This window comes from Antennarius striatus, chromosome 9 (assembly GCF_040054535.1).
Source record: "Antennarius striatus isolate MH-2024 chromosome 9, ASM4005453v1, whole genome shotgun sequence".
NCBI lineage: Eukaryota > Metazoa > Chordata > Actinopteri > Lophiiformes > Antennariidae > Antennarius > Antennarius striatus.
Window position 1 is genome coordinate 7,378,028 of NC_090784.1, and position 17,102 is coordinate 7,395,129.

Below are 17,102 nucleotides of genomic sequence, written 5' to 3' on the forward strand. Positions count from 1 at the left end.
AAAGATATCTGAAGCACATCCGTTCTCACCATCCATCACGTCCTTCCACAGTGAAACCATCCTCAGATCAGATGCATTCCTAGAATTCAGCCAGATTTAAATTTTGTCCCACAGACCCTCTATGCAGTGAATGAATGGGCTGAATTACAGCTGGTGTGTTTGCCCTCAGCTGTCTCCTTCCTGCAGCGGGCGACCGATGTGACAGACACCTGAGAAGAGGACGGATGGTTTCTGACCTGATGGGATAAACCTTGTATCCACGTCATCCAGTCACATCACTGTCAACACTAATAATATTAATGTTCCCAAAACAGCTAAAGCACCTAAAGCAGTTTGGATGATTTTTATGAATATATCAGTGGATTATCCTCATGTACACGACACAACACCAGCACCCAATAACTAAAATAATGAGCGTGGTTCATCTGGTGTGTCATGGAGAGAGCCAGAGATAAAATTCAAATGAAAACCAACCGTCATGCCTGAAGGGATCACTTCAAAGTGATGCAGAGGAGCATAAATAGAAACAAGACCTTATATTTAAGACATTAGCCGACACACACACACACCTCAAACGGAGTGATACACAGACACGTGTTGATGAGTATAACTCAATAATCTGATATCTTGTACTTTAAAGTAGTTTTTGTGGATATTTTGAAGCTGTCCTTTTAAGTCAGAGGTTCTGACACACACACACACCATGCACTGTGTGAGCAGAGGAGGCTGCTACCTGGTGAACTCCTACTGTGATCTTCAGGAGGACGACCACATGAGGAGGGAAAGCTATCAAGCATGTTGGCTGAGCGTCGTTCTGGAAACAAGGCCACAATACAGGTAGGCTGGTCTTACCTAGAATGTCAATACTGTTACGTATTTGTTGGTTTGTATAATATAGTTCTGCACTGCCTTTCTGGACTGAAGTTATGTTGGATATGAAAACAAATCCTATCAAATTTGGAGCAAATTGTGGATAAGGGTTTAAGTTTGGTGCTGCAACTCTACTGCAGTGTATCACAGAGACTGAAAGTAAACTCATTCCCGTGGTGTGTGTGTCCTCCAGGCTGACTCTGTCAGAGACAGACAGTAAATGCCGGGAGAGTAAGAAGCAGCAGGAGGCGGTCCACTTCATGGTCCAGAGGGACCCCGACCAGACGCTGAGCCTGGGCAGCAACAGCAGCGTCGTGACAAAGCACCGGCTGCCCTACTCTACAAGCAGGGGTGTGGTAGCGACCATTGGGTGCACAGAGCAACTACCAATCACATTAAGGAAGGAGGATAAACAGGAAGTGATTGCCATCATTCAGAACCTCAGCAAACCAGTAAGAGAGAGCTTCAGAGCCTCAAGCCTGATGTCCTCACCAAGGGAAAGCTCTGATCGGGTGCCGAGGAGAGAGTGAAGGTGGAGGGTACGACACAATGAACTCTGGGAAATATAACACAGCCATTGTTAGTTCAGATTTCAGTCCATTAACGTCAAATTACATCCTCCAGATGATATTCTTCAGATTTTGCCCGACTCAACCCCGATTCCTCATCTGCTGTATAAATTTAGATTTTTACTATCAATTACAAAAATAGAGAACCGTTAACTAACTCGTCCCTTATATCCTGATGATGACTGGAGGTATTTCCAGGAGAAAATAGTCTCTCTTCCGGTGATCTCCATGTTTAACAAACCTTAAATGAAACAGTGTCTGGACCTTTATTGTGACTCCTGTTTTACATCGAAGTTGATGACATGAGAAAATCCAAATGTCATGTTCATTCACGTTTTAAAGCTCTGTTGTTCATGGAGGGTGTGGTTTCACCTGTCTGTGCATTTTGGTGGATTGATTTTCCAGCAGGATTACACAAAAACTACTCAATGGGTTTCTAAGTAACTTTAATTTCTAAGATAATGATGTGAACAAGTTGGTGCAGATCCAAATAGAAGTCTGGATCCACCAGATTGAAATGGTCACCTGTTATAAACCAGTGTTGACATTATGGTGAGAGTGGGGAGTTCAAATAAAGGAGACTTTTGGGTCATTCTCGTGTTACAACTCAATTTTTTTGCATCTGTGGTTCCTTTGTATGCTGATATTTTCTATACATTGTGCTTTAAACTTCCACTAAGCGACTGCATTACATGATCATTCTTTAGGGAACACACTACCCAGCAGAAAGAGGGAAACATCGTAACGCTCCTGTCACTGAACTGATATTAACCTTTGGTAATCTAACAGTAAAGAAAAGCCTGAAAGTTTTTTTTCCTTGAAGTAAAACTTTATTAGGGTGATTTCATCGAGCATTTAGACTGTCCTTTAAAATTTAAAGCATCATATCCAGCAACTACTGAGTCATAACTTTGTGGAGCAATTTTCTAACATGTTCTGGTTACAGTTAATCCAAGCATTACAGGAGTTACTGAAAAGTGTGTGGTATAGATTATTTCAGCACTGAGCACTACTTTAAGCTCTGCCACCTTTTTTCAATTCATGTGCACCTTCAGCGTCCTGCAAGCCAGACGGTTAAAAAGCTGCATTAAAGCCCTGAAATGAAAAATTAGCAATTAGGAATAGGTCATGATAACAGAGTGCAAGCAAATGGAAAAAAAACCTACTAGTTAAGGTAATAAATTATGTCCCACATTTACCATGATAAATATCTCCACAACAGACCCATCCCTGTGTAAATGCCCTAAGCCCTAAGGTTGTACTTGAGGTGGGGAACGAAACACTGTCAGACAGGTGAATGCATACGTACCTGGCACCAATTCATTACACTCAATATGAGTTAAATTCACATTATTTTCTGACAAAATTTTCCATAGGACAAAAACAAAATAAAGATACTGGAGTGGTGGATTAAACAGGTGTCTCTAGTTTTATCAATCTATATTTTCATGATTGATATCTGCTATTTATCTGTAGTTGTACAGTTAAGGTCATTATAATTTTTGGCATGCTAAAACCCCAATAGCAGATTATGGGAAATAAGGGAGGACCGTTCGGAAGCTGAACATTATCTCACTGATATTATCTCTCGTGTCTTTCAGCAATTAAGATAAGGGATGGTTCATGCTTTTCATGTCTCGGTTCAAGACTTTTAAAGTCAAATAAAAAACACCAGCTCGTGCTTGTTTCTGTCACTTTGTGTCAGACTGGATTTTCTTTCCTAATAAGGCTTCTTCAGCTCTCTTGTGTTTCTGGACAGTAATTTGCAGCTGCCAGTATTTCAGGTACACCCACATGAGGCTTCCATTCTTCCTCTTGTCCATGTTTAGCAGGTCAGCACAGTGTGTATCTCTCTTGAAAATATCCTTCAGATCGGATTCTAGATCCAGTCCTGCCCCAATGGGTTCTCTGACAACGTTAAGTAGGATGTTCTTCTCCATCTCCAGACGTTTTTCTCGAGGTTGGATGCGTGAACAGTAGGCGTTTTGGCGCTCCACAAGCTGATCCTCTAATTCCTTTAGAGTGGCGGTGGCTTGTTTGTACCAGATGTTCTGTCTTTCCAAGGCCTGGTGCAGAATAACCCCTGCAGCACCAGACTCAACCAGCATCTGCTTTTCTTTCTCCAAGGCCTCATACTCCTTGTCACGGAGAAGACATTTTAAGTTATGCGAGACTATAGTTTAGAAGGGAAGTGTGTAAATGGATGATCAATGTGGAAACATAAGAATTTACCTGCTGCAAATGTTTCCGTTCTTCCATCATCTGATGGCTCTGTGAGATTATAGCCTGCTTGTAACCTTTGACCCTTTGCCTCTCCTTCTCCAGCTCCAGTTCTAGTGTAGCTGCTGCCCTTCGCCTCTCTGTTATCGTCTCCCGATACCGAGCCTCCATCTCCATCTTTATTGTGGACATATCCTTGTCGTACTGGGCCTTGACCTTCTGGATCTCCTTCTGAGACTCTTTAGTCCAAATCCAACCTGATGTGATGGTGGGACGCAAGACATCAAGATTTTCATGAATATTCAATGTGTCACATATTATCTTGCATCTTTTATCTCAAAACTAATTAAATAAGTGACTTTCTTGAGATCCCAAATTATTATATACTTCAGGTCAGGCAAAAATACAAAGCATAGATCTCACACAAACATATTTCTTTGCATAGAGAACTGACTAGAAGTCCATTCAATAGACCAGCAGTGACCTCCGTTCTGTCACCTCCCCACCAACAGATGTCTCTACTGCTCCAACTTACGGAAGGCTGCCAGTCCCAGCATGGGGACCAGCAAAGCATAGTTCCACTGGTTCCCATCATCTGCCCCCACGCCTCTGCCTCTGGGATCCGGCTGGATGTTCCATCTGGGGGGGTCATTCAAGTTGTTCATACTGTCACAACCACACAGGACACACAGAAACAGAAGTGATAAATGTCACTGCTGGGAAGGCAACTGTGAAACCATAGCAACCAGGTAGTCCACACTGGTAGGAATTTAACTACAGCATGATGTGTGATAGAAGAGTTTCAACAAAAATGAAAGGAAAGGTGTGCAAAACTGTGGTGAGACCAGTGATGTTGTTTGGTCTAGAGACAGTGTCACTGAGGAAAAGACAGGAGACAGAGCTGGAGGTAGCAGAGATGAAGATGCTGAGGTTCTCTCTGGGAGTGACCAGGAAGGATAGGATCAGGAATGAGTACATCAGAGGGACAGCACATGTTAGAGGTCTTGGAGATAAAGTCAGAGAGGCCAGACTGAGATGGTTTGGACATGTCCAGAGGAGAGATAGTGAATATATTGTAGAAGGATGCTGAGTTTTGAACTGCCAGGCAGGAGGCCTAGAGGAAGACCAAAGAGGAGGTTTATGGATGTAGTGAAAGAGGACATGAAGGTAGTTGGTGTGAGAGAAGAGGATGCAGAAGACAGGGTTAGATGGAGGACACTGGTTCACTGTGGCGACCCCTGAAGGGAAACGCTGAAAGAAAAGAAGAAGAAAGCTAGAATAACTAGAAGTTCGTCTAGGTTACAAAAAGAAGACCTGTCTTGGATGTTTGGATTTTTTAATTTATAAAAGTTTCCATCAGTTAGTCAACTGATAAAACACACTTAAAATGCACAAATTTAAAAAAAACCACTTAAATCTTTATGCTTGCATGGATAAAGCTGAACTGCCAGCTACTACAAAATGTATTTAAATCAACGAGTCTATTTTCATGTCGTTAATTGCTTTAAACACTGATAAATTCTACATATAGAGAATCTGTAAATGTTTAAAATGAACACATAGACAGAAAGGGATGTGCAGTGGTTTGTCCTGTGCTCCAATGCTGTGATAACCAGTGGATCTTCATTGCTGGGTGCATCTGTTCATGTTTTAGACATTTAAACAGAGACAAACATTGGTGGAGAAACATAACACCTGGTTATTAAGTTAAGCCTCTTATTTAAAAAAACAAAAGACTGAATATCTTGTAGTTTTTCCAATATTCTGACATTGACTCAGTCATGAGAAGCCACAGTCAAAAGCAGGCTAGCTACCAGCTACAGTGCTACTTAACGTGTTAGCTTGCTGGTTGACACTCGCCAGAGTAATTTTTAAAAACATGAAATTATTCTGATGACACAGAGTAACACAGTCAGCCCTGCGACAAGCCTGTGTGTTTTGAGTAAGAACAGTGCTGCTTCTCACCTTGAATGAAAAGTATAGGTCACTTTTGCATTTGTGCTGGCTAACACAGGTTACACAATGTCTACGCGTCTGCTGTTCATCTACAGCAGCTGAGGGGTGAACACAGAAATACACTCGTGTAAACGTCAACATTTAAATTAAATTTGAACTTTGAGATTATTATTATGACTTTTAATATGATAAAAAATTATTTAATGATGTTTAAACTGGTTAATGCTTTTTTAAAAGGACAATAATTGGCTACTTTTTAAGTCTCACCCCTATAGCAGGATAATGGTTTAGTCCTGAGTTTAGTCCATTAAGTGAACGCCACCAGACCAGCGGCTCTGTCCTTTAGCTGACAACATGGCGAGTGTTCGTGTGGCGTCCCGTCTCCTTCCGAAGAGGTTACTGTTTAAAACAAAATCAGTAAGTAGTCACAAGAACGTCCACTTTTAAACTGATTTACTCGTTTAGTGTTTGTCTGTGCCCATTGTCAATTCAATTCCGGAAAGGTTTGGATTTTTCTGCTTTCATAACCGATTCTGATTTACGTAATCTTTGTTATGTAGGGTGTTGTTTCAATGTGACTCCTTGAATAAAAGCTACTTTACAAGTCCAGTATAACCAGTGAACAGCTATAACGTCTGTTATTGTTTCATACTGCATAGGGGCTGATGTTTCCCTCTTAAAGGAGGTATTATTTGAGTATTTCATTGTGATTATAACAGTCAATTCAGTTGTCCTTGTCAAGCGGGTTTAGCTACGGAGTGTTAGCTAGCAACATGAAAAAAGGGTTACTTTAAGATCAAAATATTTCATGGATGCTACAAGTCAGAAAACATTAAACCAAAGCTTGTTGTAAAATGTGCATATCAATCAGTCATTGGTTACTGCAGTAATGTAGATTGTTATGCAAATGTTATTCGGATGTGCCTTCAGCGTGTGAGGACACATTTAACGTGTCATCTGAGTTCATGTGAATGTTGTCAGTCTTATTAGAATGATAGAATAATAAGACTGACTGTATCTCCATTAATATCCGTTGTTTGTCTGCTCAGGTTCCCGCTGCAGCCGTTCAAGGCTCCAGGAACTTCCATTTCTCCATCTATGGCAAGAAAAGCAATGGCAAAGTATCAGAAGATGTGAGTTTCATTTGGGTTATTGTTATGGCATGATTGGATACTGTAAAGTTGTGTAAAATTGGAGTCCTTTGTTAGTAATTCAAATGATCACTCTGCACGTGCTATGCTCTTCATTGGAGGTGTGACAGTGAGTGTTCTGCGCTGTTTTCAGATCTCCACTCAGTATCCTGTAGTGGATCATGAGTTTGATGCTGTGGTGGTCGGGGCTGGAGGAGCAGGACTCAGGGCAGCGTTCGGCCTGTCAGAGGCTGGATTCAACACTGCCTGCATCACTAAGCTCTTCCCCACCAGATCTCACACTGTTGCTGCCCAGGTATAACAAAGTTTTTGTTTTTTGAGTACATGTGTAACTTTGTCATTTTTTTTCCTGCAAAACCTTGTCAGACTCAGATGCTACCGTGTTTAGACTGAAGAATGGCACACTCAGAAAATAGTTTTGTTGTGCAAAACAAAAGCTTAATTGTAGTATATAATTGTAGTAAACACTAATGTTGATTTATTTTTAAATTTTTCTTAAATATTAAATTGTTTCATAGGGTGGTATTAATGCTGCTCTGGGGAACATGGAGAATGACGACTGGAGGTGGCATTTCTATGACACGGTGAAGGGATCTGATTGGCTGGGGGACCAGGACGCTATCCACTACATGACAGAGCAGGCCCCTGCAGCCGTAGTGGAGGTAAAACCTCATGCACATTTGTCATGTTGACTCACTAAAGGATGAAATCAAAGAATATAATCCATTTGATAAGAATATTTGAATTATTACAAAAACATGTTCGCTTATCCATCTGCATTTTGTCCTAAAAGTTAATTTGTTATTTCTGAATGTACAGGATAAGAAAAAGATGAAATAATTACAAGTTGTTTTGTTTTACATGCATTTGTGTAGCTTGTATTCAAGTTTTAATGTTACGGTATTTGACAGTTTCTTCTTTCTTTGGAAGATAAGACTAGCATTTAAATTTATTTTATGTTGCTCTCTGGGTTTTTTTGATGCTCAAATTTTAGTGATTACATAATACTCTCAAAATTTCTCTTTTACACATTTTACACAGTACACATTTCTTATACATTCCTACAGCAAAATCCTGACCTTATGTCACTGTGCCTCTTTCCCAGCTCGAGAACTTTGGCATGCCCTTCAGCCGTACTGAAGATGGGAAAATCTACCAGCGTGCTTTTGGAGGTCAGAGTCTCAAGTATGGAAAAGGAGGCCAGGCCCACCGCTGCTGCTGTGTGGCCGACAGGACGGGACACTCACTCCTGCACACACTTTATGGAAGGGTAAATCAATACATCTGTTCACATCAAACTATTTTCATTGATAAAGAAAGTAGTTGCACTGTGGAATACCATTTCATCCCATCTTGTTAATCTGTTGTGTTTAGTCTCTTCGCTATGACACCAGTTACTTTGTTGAGTACTTTGCCCTGGACCTACTGATGGAAAATGGAGAGTGTAAAGGAGTGATTGCTCTCTGCATGGAAGATGGATCTATTCACCGATTCCGAGCTCAGAATACTGTCATTGCTACTGGGTAAGCAACACGACGACAGTTTGCAGCTTCTTTTAACCTTAACCATATTTTTTATGAAAGCGAATAAAATAGTTATTCTTCCTCTTAAAGGGGTTATGGAAGAACCTACTTCAGCTGCACATCTGCCCACACAAGCACAGGAGATGGAAATGCAATGGTGACCAGAGCTGGTCTGCCCTGCCAGGACTTGGAGTTTGTTCAGTTCCATCCTACTGGTGAGTAAAAAGGGATCGTATTAATTTGTTAAAGCAGTGGAATAAAAGTGGAGTCTTTATTGTGGCACTTGAAGGCACTTCAGCCGTTGTATTAATACTCAGAAATTTGTGGAGATTCAAGCAGTAATAACAAACAGGGTGTTCTATCAGTGAGTGTTCAACGTCCAGTTTTTATTGCTCTGTGATAAAAATGTCAATAGTCTGTTTTAAATTGTTTATTTTGTACTCTGTTTGACAATAACTAAAAATTCAACATCTGCAGGCCAGAATTTTAAACTTACTTGTTGCATGAGGTTGTTCAGGTTTGGTGGTTTCCTGCAGGCTCCATGCAGAGACCTTATTTACATAAAGAGAGTCATCATCTTTATTTTCCTTGCTGCTGACATTTGACACCTGACTCCTCTGTTATAAAGCTACCTGGTGACGTAACCTGTGGGAGAACACAAAAAGCTGAGCCACCATTCTTTGAGTTGAAGTCCATGTTTTTATTTAGTGCCTTAATTTTGTGGGTATTTGCAAGGAAAGTAGATGAGTCAATTTTAAAAAATGCAGCTTAAAATAGATTATATGAGTGTAAAAAAAAAAGTCATCGTTACTGGTAGGTTTTTGAATTAGAAAGTTAAGTTTGTTTCCCTTTTACTGTTGAATACACAGAAAAACTAAGCACTAAAACAATTTCAGGAGGAAACGGTGAGCAGTGGTAAATACATTTATCACTGTTAGGTCAATAAAGCACGTTAGCATAGCATTTTATTGATGCAATTAAATGTCATGACAATAAAAATTCAAGGTTTTTATGTTCACATTTACTTAGTGAGTCATTGACGAGAATGTCCTTAAAGGCTTTTACATTGACTAGAAGTCCTTTCAAAGTTAAATTTTAAATGACTTGTACATGACTTATTCATTCAACAATTATAACAAATTATGATTAGAGAAACAATTTTCTCCAAATAAAGCTGATTTTTGTGTGACTAAAACTGCGTTGTGCTCGTATTTTCCATCAACAGCACATATATATGTACTGTAATGTTGTTCATGTTGTTCATCACTGAACAGAGTTTTGACTTTGTAATGTGTGACTCCTGAAAGGGATCTACGGAGCTGGCTGTCTGATCACAGAGGGTTGCCGCGGTGAGGGTGGGATCCTGATCAACAGTGAGGGAGAACGTTTCATGGAGCGCTACGCACCTAACGCCAAAGACCTGGCTTCCAGAGATGTGGTGTCCCGCTCAATGACCATAGAGATAAGAGAGGGCAGGTATGAACAGAACTGCGCTTCATCTGGAACTGTGTGTGCAAAAATTAAATAAATCACCAATAAATCACAATGAAACCATCAAATTGTTGGTTTTGAAACAACAGAGTACAGTATTCTGCTGCTGTTTGTGCTTTACTTTCTGTCTTTATTCCTTCAGGGGTGTTGGTCCTGATAAGGACCATGTGTACCTGCAGCTTCACCATCTGCCCCCCCAGCAGCTGGCCACAAGGCTTCCTGGTATCTCAGAGACAGCCATGATCTTTGCTGGAGTGGACGTAACCAAGGAGCCCATTCCCGTCCTGCCTACCGTCCACTACAACATGGGTGGAGTACCCACAAACTACAAGGGACAGGTGGGTAATCCGTCTGCTTTTGTCTTTTCAGTGCTTCGCTTTGAGGGTCCTCCCTAAATGAATGAAGAGACATGCTTTTTTTTTCTTCCATTCAGGTGATCACTCATTCCAATGGAGTGGATCAAGTAGTTCCTGGACTGTACGCCTGTGGTGAGGCGGGGTGTGCCAGCGTCCACGGTGCGAACCGGCTCGGTGCAAACTCTCTGCTGGACCTGGTGGTGTTCGGAAGAGCCTGTGCCCTTACGATCGCTGAGGAGCACAAGCCTGGTGAGGATTTAAATTCTGGAGCTTGATGAGAATGCCATGCTTCGTAGTTTTTATTATCTTTAGAGCATCATAATGACCAATATGCCTTGGCAACAACTGGTTCAGTGCTGACTGGTTTTTCGGTTTCCTCCACAGGAGAGAAACTGTCCCCTCTGCAGCCCAATGCAGGAGAAGAGTCTGTGGCCAACCTGGACAAGCTGAGGTTTGCAAATGGAAGCCTTAGAACCTCAGAGATCAGACTCAACATGCAGAAGGTACACACAAACACAAACACTTGAAGAGCTTATGTATGAGAAAATATATAAGTAGCAATAATTAAAGAGCACGAGAATGTGTACTTAATATTAAGATTATATGCATTGTTTTTAAATCTTTCACCTTTTTTGGGTTCAGACATACATTAATCATCTCTCTCCCTTCCCTGTTTTAAAGGCGATGCAGGAACATGCCGCCGTGTTCCGTACCGGTTCCGTTCTGAAGGAGGGATGTGACAAGATGGATGCTATTTATCAGACCATGGATGACCTCAAGACTTTTGACAGAGGTACTGCACTGCTGGTCATGCCTGTTTCTGTCAGCGTAATTCTTTTGGCCTCTGGACACAGAAAGTTCTATTATTTCAACACTAGTTTAAAACGTCGGCTGTCTTCCAGGTATTGTGTGGAACACAGACCTGGTGGAAACATTGGAGCTGCAAAATTTGATGCTGAACGCCGTCCAGACCATCCACTCTGCTGAGCAGAGAAAGGAGAGCAGGGGAGCCCACGCCAGAGAGGACTTTAAGGTCCGTTTGGACACATCTACATGTGTTCTTTAGTATGGTGAACGTATTCTACATCTGCAAGTTCATCCTGTCGTTTTTTTGTTTTTCCAGTAATCGTTTCCAGTAATCGTTGCTTTACATTTATTCTTTCCTAAACTGTCTTTTCCCAAAACAGCACGTGTGACCTCTCTATCTTACTGTCAACGTTACTACCAGTCTCCTCATAAATATTTTTTCTGGGCTGTATTTCAGGATCGTGTGGATGAGTATGATTACTCAAAGCCTCTGCAGGGTCAGGAGAAGAAGCCCTTCGATCAGCACTGGAGGAAACACACTATGTCCTACGTTGATGTTAAGACTGGAAAGGTATAGTGTCTGTGTGTGTGTTGTGATGCTTACAGCACGATATTAAGCCCCTATTAAGAGTCATTTGTCATTAATATGAATCGTGACTTGTCATCACAGGTGACCCTGGAGTATCGCGCCGTTATTGATCACTCTCTGGATGAACAGGACTGCGCCCACGTCCCTCCTGCCATCCGCTCCTACTAAGATCTCCTCTTCTTACATCATTTATGTTCCATTCGTGGTGATATTTTCCAGTGATAAAAATGGCATTTAAGGACAATATATGCTTCTGGTTCCATTTAGAATAGCTAAATCCAAAAGATTTGTCTTGAAATATCTTCTTTGTTTCACCTTCCACTTCCTCAGCCTTTTGTCTGTTGCCTTGATTTAATCTGCCTACAACACATCCACATCAGTTCTGTGTATGCATGCGTTGGTATGCGTGCGCACATTCAGATGGGATGACATTGGGACTCAGGACAAGTGGACGATCCCAGCCTCCGACTGAAAGGGAGAGAATGCAGAACAGTTAACGTGCTTTGCACCATTGAAGCTTGGCCTTCTGTGACAACATCACGCAATAATTTTCTTACAATGTATCAAATGATTCTTAAGTCGTCAGTCTTTTCTTTTTGAAGTGAAGAGTGTGGTTAAGATTGTACCTTGAAACGCACATCACTACAGTGTGACAAATGGAAGTTTTTAAGTATGTAAATATTACATAAATGTACAATAAATGTACTGAGCTATGGTGTAAGACCTATTCAAGTATGAGATGTTTTATCATTCACTATGGCCTTCAGTCTTTGATTGTATTTATATGATACTCGGTGTGTGTGTGTGGTCTTCTCTGTTAAGCTCATCTTCAGAATGCAGTCTGATGGGTCTACTGGAGCTAAACCTAACAAAGTTATCCATACGAAGCAGCTTGATGTGTGTTTCTTCTCAACCACAGCATGAGGTATCAACTGATGAGATAGCAGCCTCATGATACATTTCAGTGTTTGTCTGAAAAAATATGCTTCTGGTAATCTGTTATTTAGGGTTTGTAGATCTCTGATTAGTGTTATACTTGATATTAAGTACGGTTTTTAAAGGGACAACACTGTATGATTGGGAAGTCTTGACTTCTGCTACATAAAAGGATGCACAGTTATGTTGAACTTCCATGTTTTTTTTGTGTTGAAATGTTGAGTGTGACTTTGTTCATAAAGAACTGTAGATCAAATGTCTTCAATGTTCTGGGTTTTTCCATCTGTATTCATTTTCTTTAAGTATAGATGAAAAAGGAACAAAAGGTTTTAAAATGATTTTGATAAGAAACCTGGACATTAGCTCATAGGTTCTGTCCAGCGTATGAAGTATTTGTCCATCCCATGATGTTGAGTATTTGGAGTGAATGTTATCTCAATTACATTCAACATTATTCTGTTAATGTTTACAGTATATTATTCTGTTTGCTTCTTCAGCTTTGGAGGGCATTGCCACAATAGAAAATATATATTTGCTAACAATATCTCAGCAATATAACAGATTGGTGAGAGAGTGTAGCCATTTTGAAACTAAACAAATGTAAATAACCGATTTTACAACAAGTAAAAATGGTTCCAGTCCCCAAGTGTACATATTGATGTAAGCTTGATACTTGATGCCAGTTTGCTCTCGTAGCATCATTAGGGCTGAACTCATCAGGGAAAACAAATTTCATCATGTGTAACTGTAGCACATGTAAAATAGTGAATAACATTAAAGCTTCTTAGCTCTGGGCAAAATACCTCTTCCTCACAAGAACTTTGAGACAGGGTTACCAGTAGAAACGCTGTCTCTGTGCCTATAGGTCTAGGTTTTCTATGCAATCCATTTCAAGGTGTGTGAGTAATATATTTGACTCTCTCCTTTAATTCAAGTTCTACTGGTTCGTTAAATAGTGTAGGAAGAGATGTGTGTCTCAGTTCCGTCTCTTTACATGTACCGCTGGGCCTTCATCCCAGAGGCTTCAGATGACTCAGGTTTGGAAGTGAGACGTCAGGGAACTCACCAGCCGGAGATTAAACCAAATGTGTTCCGACTGGCTCAGCTGCTGAGGAAACCAGCCAGGATCTGTTATCTGCTGTGTTTCAGCCGTGGGTATATTTGAATATGTGTCCCTCAGTGGAAACAGTTTGGATACCTGTTCTAGTTTTCATTGGGTGGGTCTATATTCTGGCTGCAGCCACACGGGGGCGGTGTTGCTCCAGCGGTAAAAATCAACTTCCAGTAGTGAAGCTCTGCAGCGACTGAATCTGCTGCTGCAGTTAGATTGTTGAAGGTTCAAATAAAATCATGCTTGCCCAGAAACACAAAAAAATTGTAGTATAAAATACACCAGTGATAATGCGACTGATGCCACTTTATCATGTCAGTTCTCTACTTATAAATAGTGATCATTGGGTCAGCACTGACAGTAAATGTTCAGGAACAACTTGGATTTCTTTCTAACATCTTCAGTGACGTGTTTTGTTCTTGAGCTCCTTTGGTCTTTTAGCTCCTCTCCATCGTTGTTGTTGGTAAGAGACATTTTCTCATTGTTCTCATAGTAAACATGAATCAGCTCTGATGGATTTGATATCTTGTTGTCACCTTTGTTTTCACTTCATGTTAAAATATCTTAATAGGTGAAGCAAATCTGGTTTATTCCTTCCTTTGTTATTTAATGTTATGTGGTTCTGAGGAAGAATTACAGTCATCCTCACTAAATGGAGTCAGATAAGATGTCAGAAATTGAGTTTTTTTTATTCATCTTATTTTACTTTTTACAAATAAATGCCACACATCTGTACAAACAGCAGTAGTTAGACTCTAGAGGGGGCAGGGGGTCCAGGTCCAGAGGGATCAGTCAGATGGGTCCAGGTCCAGAGGGATGAAGGTCTTTCCTCTTCATTCATTAGAACAGACAAACACAGTAGTCCTTCTTCCTGTTTGAGTTCTTGTTCTGGAGCTCCTGAAAAGAAAGACGACATGTTTGATTTCATCTCCAAAAGTCTTCTAGTGGGTTCGGGGGGCTCACTGCCCTCCCCCCACCCCCTGTAGCCATAGCAAATGAACACATGAACCCCCAACCTTCAGTGACAAACTGCAGGTATGAGCTGAAGATTTGTGACACTAGAATGAGGAGCTCACCTGTGGCAGGGCGTGGTCCTGTCTGAAGGAATGGACCTCCCTCTCCTGCTCCTCCTCTCTCATGTCAGCCAGCTGCTCCTGCAGACGCTCCATCCGTTCAGCCAGCTGTCTGGAAAAGGCCGCCATTTCCTGGGCGAGCACCTTCTTGAAATGCTCCTCCACCTTGAGAGTCGCCTGCCGCTGGCGCTCCATGACCTCCATCAGCAGCCGTTCCTCCTTCTCCTTCAGGTCCTTGGCTGTGGCCCTCTTCTTTACCTTCTTTACAGTTTTGAAGGGAGCAAATGATGACATGAACAGAATCAGTCAGATAACACAAAGCGGTAGCCAGTAGTTGTTAGAGTTGTGGAGAACAGCAGCACATGAACGTAACAGGGAAAATGAGTGGCGGGTGAAATAAATACTAGAACGTTGTCATTAGAAGGTCTCCTACCCTCTGGAGCTTTCTTCTGTTCCTCCTCCTGGTTCTGCTGCTCTTCTTTGGTTCATCGTTCGTCTCCGCGGGACGACAGACACTCCTGATGGGATCAGCTGTTCAGAAAAGAAGAACTAAATGTTAATGAAGTCACATTTTGATAAAAACGTCATGCAACTGTAAAATAGATAGATACTTTATTAATCCCGGAGGAAATTGTATTAAAGGAATACAATTTCCTCCGGGATTAATAATGTATGTATGTATGTATGTATGTTTGTATGTATGTATGTATGTATGTATGTATGTATGTATGTATGTATGTATGTATGTATGTATCTATCTATCTATCTATCTATCTATCTATCTATCTATCTATCTTACAGTTGCATGACGTTTTTATCAAAATGCGACTAATAATAAATAACCACGTAATAATAAATAAATAATAAATAAACACAATTTAATAATATTAATAATAAATAAATAATAAATAACCACAATTTAATGTGGAAGCATGTTTTTTTTTAAAGCACAATTACCATGATCGATATTATTCCACAAGAAACAATACGACAAGTGATTACTAATAAAGTTCAAACTGAGAGGCAGAATTGTAACAAACATTAAAACTTTAAACATTTGCATTTTTTTCATTTCCAGTAAAACAAACCAAAAATAAAAATGTTCATAAAATAAATATTAACACATTTACACACAATTTATATCAGAAGACAGTTTGTTAAAGTACATAAATGAACTAAGGGTGTGAATGTCAGACATTACCGTCTGGATCCAAGAGCAGGTTGGTCAGAACGGGGAACTCTTGGTTTGTAGGAATCATCTGAGTCTCGGATGTGTCAGGAGAGTCTTTGTCTCTGCTGGACGTTTCTGTTGGTGTCTTTCTGGAAGTGATGTGGTTCTGAAAGCCTGAACTGACTTTGAAAGATACCGATATCGGCGGCTAAAATCGTCTTTATGACGCCATAAAGAAATTAGCGGCTTTGAAAATGATTGGTCCATACTTGTCACGTGATGCGGGTTAGTGCGGAAGTAACTGTTTCAGCGGTAACAGTCCCCACGAACACCTTTACCCGCTGTAACCGAACGTACACAGAATACAAATGTGAGTAGACTAGTGGTGGGCTCACGGACATAACATTGTTGTCATGTTCTCCAATTTGTGTGTGAATCCGTGAACTTTGCAAAGTACAGAAAGTCGGATTTTGAAACGAGCACCGGACCACGTCTGGCTAAATGCTAACGGCTAATCCGAACAACACCTGTTAGCTAGCAAGGAAGCTAAGGCCGTATGCTTTCTCCTACATAATCAATTAGAAAAAGAAATGCTCTTAATTGATCTCACTTGTAGAAATAATTTTTTCTACTAATTACATCCCACTTTAAATCAGTGATGTAGTGTAGAGTAAGTGTGTTCGTCTGTTAGTCCACCAAAAATCTTTGCTACATTGCAGATAGATGAAACAAACACACATTACTCTGGCAGCAAAGGGGATGAAAATAAGGTCAAATGTCAACTTTAGTACACTCAGGAGCCGGACAGGATAGGCAAGGGTGAGGGCCAGTGTGAGTAAGACTAGATCAAAGCTAATGCTTTGATCTATGAAAGTAGATCAGAGCACTGGCTTTGATCTTTGACCTATGCCAAGTAGGTCAGGGTAAAATTTTGAATTCAGGGGTGTCGCAGGATGTTGCAGTCTGTGATTGCATTGGTTCTTGTTTACTGATTAAAATTCATATATATGTATATATATATGTGTGTGTGTGTGTTTGTATATATACATACATACTGTATACTGTATATATATATTTGCAGATCGTTTGAACAATTAGAAGCCTTTTTCAAGTGAGCTCAGTCAAATATATAGGTGGGTTAGGGTTGGGGTGATCCAATAAATTTTGGAGATAGGGATTATGATCAACCTGTGAACATGATTGAAAACACGTTGACAGCTTGAAGCGATCAGCTGTGCTTGTTTCACAAGCAGAACTGATGAAACTAAGATTGCTGAAT

The 17,102-nt window shown here is 40.6% G+C and overlaps 4 protein-coding genes across 6 annotated transcripts; 2 read left to right on the forward strand and 2 right to left on the reverse strand.

The window, feature by feature from the left end:
• Positions 1-568: 568 nt before the first annotated feature.
• zmp:0000000930 (uncharacterized) lies at positions 569-2,021 on the forward strand. The gene is made up of 2 exons (XM_068324474.1): positions 569-837; positions 1,064-2,021. Exons 1-2 carry the CDS (start codon positions 704-706, stop codon positions 1,398-1,400), a joined length of 471 nt encoding a protein of 156 aa, XP_068180575.1. The 5' UTR covers positions 569-703; the 3' UTR covers positions 1,401-2,021.
• Positions 2,022-2,257: 236 nt separating this feature from the next.
• On the reverse strand, positions 2,258-5,705 carry ccdc127a (coiled-coil domain containing 127a). Of its 2 annotated transcripts, none has more exons than XM_068323954.1 (4): positions 5,625-5,705; positions 4,195-4,325; positions 3,672-3,916; positions 2,258-3,577 (listed from the first exon to the last, which is right to left on the reverse strand). In XM_068323954.1, the coding sequence occupies exons 2-4, from the start codon at positions 4,322-4,324 to the stop codon at positions 3,131-3,133; spliced, it is 822 nt and encodes a 273-aa protein (XP_068180055.1). In that variant the 5' UTR covers position 4,325; positions 5,625-5,705; the 3' UTR covers positions 2,258-3,130. The 2 variants fall into 2 exon arrangements, with proteins under 2 accessions (XP_068180055.1, XP_068180056.1); XM_068323955.1 differs by having other exon boundaries at positions 4,195-4,910; positions 5,625-5,680.
• Positions 5,706-5,937: 232 nt separating this feature from the next.
• Positions 5,938-12,728, forward strand: sdha (succinate dehydrogenase complex, subunit A, flavoprotein (Fp)). The gene is made up of 15 exons (XM_068323303.1): positions 5,938-6,032; positions 6,665-6,748; positions 6,900-7,061; positions 7,285-7,428; positions 7,872-8,036; positions 8,141-8,289; positions 8,380-8,504; positions 9,597-9,765; positions 9,923-10,118; positions 10,214-10,385; positions 10,521-10,639; positions 10,818-10,929; positions 11,039-11,169; positions 11,401-11,514; positions 11,614-12,728. The coding sequence occupies exons 1-15, from the start codon at positions 5,970-5,972 to the stop codon at positions 11,698-11,700; spliced, it is 1,992 nt and encodes a 663-aa protein (XP_068179404.1). The 5' UTR covers positions 5,938-5,969; the 3' UTR covers positions 11,701-12,728.
• Positions 12,729-13,971: 1,243 nt separating this feature from the next.
• LOC137601900 (cilia- and flagella-associated protein 45-like) lies at positions 13,972-16,673 on the reverse strand. 2 transcript variants are annotated; one of them, XM_068324377.1, is made up of 4 exons: positions 15,854-16,673; positions 15,086-15,183; positions 14,656-14,910; positions 13,972-14,476 (listed from the first exon to the last, which is right to left on the reverse strand). In XM_068324377.1, exons 1-4 carry the CDS (start codon positions 15,909-15,911, stop codon positions 14,420-14,422), a joined length of 468 nt encoding a protein of 155 aa, XP_068180478.1. In that variant the 5' UTR covers positions 15,912-16,673; the 3' UTR covers positions 13,972-14,419. The 2 variants fall into 2 exon arrangements, with proteins under 2 accessions (XP_068180478.1, XP_068180477.1); XM_068324376.1 differs by having other exon boundaries at positions 14,656-14,913; positions 15,854-16,672.
• Between the last annotated feature and the right edge of the window lie 429 nt (positions 16,674-17,102).

Bases quoted from the DNA above. Each gene is read 5' to 3' on its own strand.
- ccdc127a (XM_068323954.1), bottom strand. From the start codon at position 4,324: ATGAACAACTTGAATGACCCCCCCAGATGGAACATCCAGCCGGATCCC. The intron at 3,917-4,194 runs GTAAGTTGGAGC...CCATCACATCAG, and splicing joins GCTGGGACTGGCAGCCTTCC to GTTGGATTTGGACTAAAGAG. The intron at 3,578-3,671 runs GTAAATTCTTAT...CTCCGTGACAAG, and splicing joins AACGGAAACATTTGCAGCAG to GAGTATGAGGCCTTGGAGAA.
- sdha (XM_068323303.1), top strand. From the start codon at position 5,970: ATGGCGAGTGTTCGTGTGGCGTCCCGTCTCCTTCCGAAGAGGTTACTG. The intron at 6,033-6,664 runs GTAAGTAGTCAC...TTGTCTGCTCAG, and splicing joins TACTGTTTAAAACAAAATCA to GTTCCCGCTGCAGCCGTTCA. The intron at 8,505-9,596 runs GTGAGTAAAAAG...GACTCCTGAAAG, and splicing joins TGTTCAGTTCCATCCTACTG to GGATCTACGGAGCTGGCTGT.
- zmp:0000000930 (XM_068324474.1), top strand. From the start codon at position 704: ATGCACTGTGTGAGCAGAGGAGGCTGCTACCTGGTGAACTCCTACTGT. The intron at 838-1,063 runs GTAGGCTGGTCT...TGTGTCCTCCAG, and splicing joins GAAACAAGGCCACAATACAG to GCTGACTCTGTCAGAGACAG.
- LOC137601900 (XM_068324376.1), bottom strand. From the start codon at position 15,911: ATGATTCCTACAAACCAAGAGTTCCCCGTTCTGACCAACCTGCTCTTG. The intron at 14,914-15,085 runs GTAGGAGACCTT...AAAACTGTAAAG, and splicing joins ACAGAAGAAAGCTCCAGAGG to AAGGTAAAGAAGAGGGCCAC. The intron at 14,477-14,655 runs GTGAGCTCCTCA...CTTTCTTTTCAG, and splicing joins AGGACCACGCCCTGCCACAG to GAGCTCCAGAACAAGAACTC.